General features: G+C 34.2%; 1 protein-coding gene across 1 annotated transcript; it reads left to right on the top strand.

Moving 5' to 3' along the window:
• Positions 1-358: 358 nt before the first annotated feature.
• LOC142616072 (protein FAR1-RELATED SEQUENCE 5-like) lies at positions 359-3,043 on the top strand. The gene is made up of 5 exons (XM_075788959.1): positions 359-469; positions 553-837; positions 1,033-2,190; positions 2,614-2,700; positions 2,819-3,043. Exons 1-5 carry the CDS (start codon positions 359-361, stop codon positions 3,041-3,043), a joined length of 1,866 nt encoding a protein of 621 aa, XP_075645074.1.
• Positions 3,044-7,972: the final 4,929 nt, after the last annotated feature.

Consider the following 7,972-nt stretch of genomic DNA (forward strand, 5'->3'; position numbering starts at 1 on the left):
AAGAAGTTAATTAAGATATGTTAATGTCATTTAATTGCTGAGTTTTTGTATAGGATTTTTGTTTGCCAATAAGTAGGTCGAAAGATTTTGATATTTCAAAATAATAATAATAATAATAAGGGAGACGAATATCTAATTAAGTGAGGTTTAGTAACTACAGGATCTATGAATTGTGTCCTTGTTTGATGGTGCTATGTGAAGTACACAGTTGATTTTTTTTTTTAATAATTTTACGTGTGGATTTTTTTAGATTTGTTGTTATGAAGTTTATAATATTTTGAGTTACATAGTTAAGATATGTTATTTTTCTGTTAGTATTTTATAATAAATTTATGGTCAATTTTTTCTAGGGATAATGATGGGAATACATGTTCCTTCTAATGTGCCCATGGAATCTACCCCATTTAAAGGGATGGAGTTTGAAGCAGATGAAATTGCATATGATTTTTATAATGAATATGGCAGAAAGGCTGGTTTTGGTATTAGCAAGAGTACGTAAATAAATGTAAAAAGATTGGAGTGGTTACTTCAAGGAGATTTGTGTGCGCGAAGGAGGGAGTTCGAGGCAAAGACAAGAGAGATCAGAATATAAAGAATCCACAAGCAGAAACAAGATGTGGTTGTGAAGCACGTTTGGTTATTGTACTTAATCGAGATAGTAAAAAGTATCTGGTGAATGATTTTATTGCTGAGCATAACCACTATCTCCACCTCGCATCAACTATGCACATGATGCCATCACAACGGAAAGTGGCTGCAACTCATGCTATTGAAATTGATTTGGCACATGAATCGGGATTAAGATTAAAGCAATCTTATAAGCTTCTTAGTAAGCAAGTTGGTGGATATGATAATCTTAGTTTTACCAAGCAAGATCATAAAAACTATTTACGCACTAAGCGACAGAGAGACATGGAGCATAGGGAAGCTGCTAGCTTGGGAAGATATTTCAATCGTCAACTTAAGGAAAATCCTTCATATTATTTTGCTACTCAATTGGACTGTGAAGAGTTGATTACTAATATCTTTTAGGCCGATGCAAGAATGATCATTGACTATAGCCACTTTGGTGATGTAATAACATTTGATACAACGTATAGTACAAATAGAGATGCAAGGCCACTTGGAGTATTTTTGGGTCTCAATCACCATAGAGAAACTGTTGTATTTGGAGGTACACTTTTATATGATGAAACGATTGAATCTTTTGTATGGTTATTTGAGACCTTCTTAGAAGCAATGTCTGAAAAGAAGCCAATCACTATTTTCACAGATCAAGATGCAGCAATGTCAGCTGCAATAAAAGTAGTCATGCTTAAGACATATCATGCATTGTGTAGTTGGCATATGTGGCAAAATGCTGAGAAACATTTGGGTCATTTGCTCAAAAATGAGTCTCAATTTAACAATGATTTCTTAGCATGTATCTATGAGTATGATGGTGAAGATGAGTTTCTTACAGTTTGGAATGAAATGCTGGATAAGTACGATGTTCGTGAAAATAAATGGCTAATTGATCTATTTAAATTGAAGGAAAAATGGGCCCAAGCATACGTTAAGAGAACTTTCACTGCAGGAATGAAGACAACCCAGCTTAGTGAGAGTTTCAATGCTGACTTGAAGGATTGCTTGCATACTAATCTCAATATAGTAGAGTATTTCACTCATTTTGAAAGAGTTGTCAATCAAAAGCGGGATAAGGAGTTAGAAGCTGAATACAACTCTAGACATAAATTTTCAAGATTGAAGCTCAAAAGCTATCTTATGCTTAACCAAGTAGCAACAGTGTACATGCCTACGTTGTTTGATTTATTTCAGACAGAAGTTGAAGAGGTAATGGCACTTTCCATCCTAGAACGCAATGTGAGTCAAACACATAGTTATGTGGTTGGAGTTTTCAATCAATATGGAAAATATGAAGTCATGTGGAATCCATTAGATGAGACTCTATCTTGTAGTTGCAGAAAGTTTGAGTCATTTGGTATTTTATGTAGGCATGGTTTGAAAGTTCTTGATATATTGGATATCAAGTTGATTCCTAATAGATATATCATAAAGAGATGGAGAAGAGATGCAAAAGATGGAAGCGGAAAAAATTGCACAACACATAACATTAAGTCGGATACTCGACTGGAATATGTAGATCGGTATCGAGATTTATGTCCAAAATATATTCAATTGGTGAATGAGGCATGTGAAACTAAAGAAGGCCATAATATTCTAAGCTTAGCAATTGCAGATTTGAAAAGAAAAAAAAAAAAAAAAAAAAAAAAAAAAACTTTGTGACCTTAGGAATTGCAAAGCTAATGTAGAAGAAGACAGCATTAGGCCTTCCACCGATTTTACAAACAAAGAAGATCAATTATGTGCTTCGATTATGATTGTACCAATAGGGATAAAGAAAAGGGAGATTTATCCTAATAAAAAGCGTAGGACGAAATCCTGGATAGAAAAATGCCGAAACCAAAGGAAGGCACATCAAAGAAGCAAACAAAGAAAAGAAAAGTGCAGGAGGTAATCTTCTAAATTATCCATATTTTCACCATTCTATTTTATTTTTACACATTAATATAGTATACTATTATTGTTGCTAAACTAGTACAATTTTTACAGGAAATATATGCACATGACATCATGGCACAAAAGAAAACTAAGGATATCTCTTCTGGAAATATTACTAGCTTTACACAACTTTTAATGGTAAAGATATTTACACTTATATATTTTACTTTGATATTAATAATAGTTTAGATGCATGATTTGATAATTTTAATGCTAAGCTTGTGATATGTGTAATGTGTAATTGGTTTTTTTGTAGTCGGCTTCTACAAGTTTTGCATCACATCAGGGAGGCTCATCAGCAAGTGTTGCATTAGCATCACATTTAGAGAGTATATCAAGTGTTGTAGGCTTCAATGACAAAATTAATGGTGCAAGAGGTCTCTTGACTCAAGGAAGTGTTGCAAGTGGAGGTCCCTTGACTCAAGAAAGTGTTACAAGTGGATGGAATGAGATGGTTCATAAAGTCAAGCCATTTTTCTAGTTTAGGATCATGTTTTGTAATTTTCCTAGTTTAGGACTAGAGTTTTGATGGTCCAAAGTTTAGGACTAGAGTTTTCTTACTTTAAGATTGAAGTTATGATGATCCATAAATTTCCTTTTGTTATGGTGTTAATTTTTGCATAATTATTTGTTGCTGCAGAAATTTTTATGTTTTTCTGCATAATTATTGTTTCTACAGATTGTACATTCTGCATAATTACTGTTTGTAATTTCTGCATAATTACTGTTTGTAATTTCTGCATAATTATTGTTTGTGTTACTGCATAATTACTGTTTGTAAGTTACTGCATAATTACTATTTGTAATTTCTACATAATTACTGTTTTTGCATAATTACTGTTTGGGTTTCTGCATAATTACTGTTTGTGTTTCTACATAGTTGTTTTTTGCATAGTTGAGTGTATTATATAGTCAACCTGCATATTTAGTTTGAGTGTATGCTTCTTTTTTATGGTTCCTAATAATATCACAAACAAGCCTTTTAAGGTACTGTATACTTTAATGAACAAAACTTTATTGAAATGTGTACTTTGATTACAAGGCTATTAGAACAAGAGCCCTAATTAAATACACAGTCATGGGCAATGATTTATTTCCCTCAATACAACCCAATCATAACCCAAGACAACCCAATCGTAACCCAAGACAATCAAAGCAATCCTAAACTTGTGCACTTTCTCCTCAACAGTTCGGGTTGCAACTCTATACTTCTCAACTCTGCGCTTGGCTATCCATTCCCGCTCTAATGCTTCTGTCCCTCTCAATTTTGGCAGCTTCTGCCTCTGCTGCCAGTCTCGTAAACCTTTCCCACACAATATTGATGAACTTGATGTGCTCAACTCTCAGTTATTTGTAGCACCTTTCTTCAAGATACTTCGTTATCTGTTTAAAAAAAGTACCAAAAATATTCAGCACTAGGCTCACTAATTTCAATGAAAGTCACTTTTACTGGGAGACACACAAGTAGAACAACAAACTCATAATACTTAAACTCAATTTAATTTCCTATATAACTAAGATAGAGTAGGACTAAAGACTCAAGCTTTCTTTGACCAAACAAAAAAAGAAAAACTTGTGGAAAGAAGGATAATGAAAGATAAAATGCAGACACATTTATCTCACACAAATGGTAGCGAAGGTAAAGGCCAGCTTTTCTTTAAAAAAAAAGTCATTCCAAGGGTGATATGCAAAAAAGACATGCATATTCTTTGCTTCAAAGAAGGAAGCATATTGTCCTAGTCATGGGAATATAATGGCACTACAACTAACATTTGTTAAATAAGAGCATAAGCCACAGCGACACTTATACTACATAATCTAATAGTCACATTGACAACCACTAGAGAAAAAGGAAACAACCCAACAAGAAAAGCAAAAAACAAATGAAGTTCACAACCATTAGGGCTATAAAGGACAAACATTGAGCTACACACTTTCAGAGATATAAATTGTAAACCCCCAAAAAAGGCCAAAACAAGAATGAAGAAAAGAGAGGTACAGTCACCAACACAAAATAATAATAGCCCTTTGAATACAAATTACAAGGATTTAAGCATTTTGATACAATAGACAAAAAATGCAGGCAATATAAAAACTGAATTTTAATTAAAAATCATAAAATCCCAAACCTATAACTAATAATAAGCATAATTCTGCAACCATTACATTTCCCATTACCAAAAAACACACGCACAAAGTCCAAAGGATGAACTTCCACACCAATAGTTGTTGTATGTAAAAATGAATTCAAACATCAACAATGAATCAAAACTTAACCAAGAAACCAAAACCCACAAACAAAGCACTTTCAACAATTCTTCTCTTAAAGAAACTTGAGATAAAAGTCAAGATCATCGAGCTTACGTTCATATTTCTTCTCAAACTCGACGGTAAGATGCCTTTTGACAAATGTTGTTTTACCTGCATTGTTCCAACACTTCTAATTTCATTTTCACTCCGACAAAATTAAACAAAAAATCGATTCGACAAAATCCAATATGAATTCCAAAAAAAAAAAAATCAAAGCCAAATCAATTCATCAATACCAAACTAACTGCACAAAATGGAAATGACAAAGAAAACCAAGATAATAATTTACGATCTTGTTTAAACAAACAGGCCTATAAAATGGTAATAAACCCTAGAAACATAGATGATTAAGGTCTAATTTTTCCCCCTATCATTACATTTTCTCAGGAACCAAACAGATCTTGAGCAGTAAATCAAATTAATGATGGAAAAAAAAAATATTACCGGTTCCACCATCGCCAACAAAATCAAGCTTGAAGCTTGGATGGTCTACGGTCTGTTGGTTTGGCAAAGCCTACAAAAAAAACCACAAAAACTCAAATATTATCGAAAACCCAAAAATAAATAAATAAATCTGTAAATCTAAAAAATGCAAAACAGCTAATACATTTGGTTTCTAATATAAAATTAAAAACTAAAACAATTTTTTTTTTTTTTAGAGTGCCTTGGAAAATATAAAACAAAGAGAAAGATCGAGGGCGTACCATATTTGAATTTGTGTTGTTGTTGTTGTGAGTGTTTGGGTGAGTGGCGCAGCCTACTTCCAATATACAACGCCAAGTCCCTCCTCGTCTCCTTCATCGCCTCCGATCGCCACCACGAGCTCCACCGCCTCCTCCTCCACCCGGCTCGCCTCGCTCCCAAACCCTCCAAAGCCCTTCTTGACACCTCCGGCGACGGTGAGGACTGTGGGATAGAGAGAGAAAGAGAGGGGTAATGGAGAAGAGAGAGAAATTGAGATTTTGAAATATTCAGATCTGAGTTAACCTTGGTATGCAGACCGTGGGATTCAGAGCTTTGCTTACCTCTCTCTCTGATCTGAGTTAACCTTGGTATAACTAGAGTTTGAATTTGTTGGGTTAAGGTTTTAACATTTTGATTGACGTGGCACATCTTAGACCCTAGATGTATTTCAAATTAATCCCCGCCGTGAAATGGACACTCTCCATTTCAAAGGGAAATGGAGAGGATCCGAATCCTTGAAAACCCATCACTATTTCACAGTTTAAAGGCTCGGATTTGCCCCGTCAAAAGCCTACGCCAATAGATGCAATATCAAGGATATTTTCCTTGGGATTTAGTTTACTTGATAAATTCACCATAAAGCTGTAATGACAGCTGATTGTGAGTTATTGGACTCAATTTGCTTGCATGAGATGGTGAACAATTAATCGGTAACAACAGGGTTGGTTTCAAATTTGTTTATATATTACCTTTCTACTACCGCTCCGGGCAAGATTCCCCCCAGCATTTAAGAGTATAAGTCAACGTTGTTTCTAATTTTCTTTTAAGAGCACCACCATTCATTTTTTTCAATTCTATCCTATTTTACCATTCAAAAAGTTACTTTATCAATTATACCATACCATTTTACAATTCTCCAACATCAAAACATTCTATTATTTCACTATTCTATTAAAATATTATTTTTTTAATATTTCTTTATTATTTCTTTCCAACATTCATTTTTTTCAAATTTCAGCACTATTCCAACAGTAACTTTTTTCAATATGCAACCCACCTAGTATTCAAACGGACACATTTTTTTCCCAACGGATACATTTTCCTGCCAAATTTTTTTCCACCTGCCAAATTTTTTTCAACAACCTGCCATATATATTTTCAACAACCTGCCAAATATATTTTCAACAACCTGCCAATTTTTTTTTTTTTTTGTTTGATAAAGAACCTGTCAAATATCAATGTACTTAAACTTGTCAACTTTAAAAATCCACATACATATATATTCCATCAAACCTGTCAAATATCAATGTAAAATCCTCATACATATTTGTCAAATATCAATGTAAAATCCTCATACATATTTGTAGATGCATCCTGCCAAATATCAATGTATTCAACCTACCAACTTTAATGATCCACACACACACACACACACACACACACACACACACACACACATATAGAACCTGCCAATTTTGCTTCTTTTTTTTTTTTAGAAAGCACCTGCCAAGTATTAATGTACTCAACTCAACAACTTTAAAAGTCCACATACATATATATATATATATATAGATGCAATCCACATACATAACTATCAATGTTGTCTTTAGAAGACTCGTACATATATCAAATTACAATAAAGCCCCACATACATAACTCACACACTTAAGTTCCTACAACTCCCCTTGTAATTGCCATAAATGCTCAACGAGGTCTGTTTGGAGTTGAGAATGAATTTCACGGTCTCGAATAGATTGAGGGATTTCAATGAACTCTGTAAATTCATTTGTGTGCTCCCGTGACAGTTGTACAGTAGGATTGTCATCAATTTGCTCATAATCTAATTCCACCGCTTCATTTACATCTCGCTCATCCTCAACGATCATGTTATGAAGAATTATGCATGCTTTCATGATGTCTTGGAGCGTTTCACTATAGAAAAATCTTGCAAATCCACGCACAATTGCGAATCTTGCTTGAAGCACTCCAAATGCACGCTCTACATCCTTCCTATACGCCTCTTGGGCTTTTGCAAATAATTTTTTTTTCCTTTCTCGTGGAGATGGAATTGTTTTAACAAATGTTGGCCACTTCGGATATATGCCATCAGCAAGGTAGTATCTCATCGTATACTCATGGCCATTAATTGAGTAATTAACTGCAAGAGCACGTCCTTGTTTGAGCTCAGAAAATAGAGGAGACCGTTCTAATACATTAATGTCATTATTTGACCCAGGTAGCCCAAAAAATGCATGCCATATCCAAAGATCAAATGATGCCACTGCTTCCAAAACAATGGTTGGCTCACGAATGTGACCAGAGTACTGACCTTTCCATGCAGCCGGACAATTTTTCCATTTCCAATGCATGCAATCAATGCTCCCTAACATCCCTGGAAATCCACGTCTTTCCCCAT

Source organism: Castanea sativa, chromosome 11 (assembly GCF_040712315.1).
Source record: "Castanea sativa cultivar Marrone di Chiusa Pesio chromosome 11, ASM4071231v1".
Classification (NCBI taxonomy): Eukaryota; Viridiplantae; Streptophyta; class Magnoliopsida; order Fagales; family Fagaceae; genus Castanea; species Castanea sativa.

What these genes read in the sequence shown, in the direction of transcription:
- LOC142616072 (XM_075788959.1), top strand. Translation starts at nt 359, where the DNA reads ATGGGAATACATGTTCCTTCTAATGTGCCCATGGAATCTACCCCATTT. An exon ending in ATATTCAATTGGTGAATGAG is followed by an intron (nt 2,191 to 2,613) that starts GCATGTGAAACT and finishes CAATTTTTACAG; the next exon opens with GAAATATATGCACATGACAT. An exon ending in GCTTTACACAACTTTTAATG is followed by an intron (nt 2,701 to 2,818) that starts GTAAAGATATTT and finishes GTTTTTTTGTAG; the next exon opens with TCGGCTTCTACAAGTTTTGC.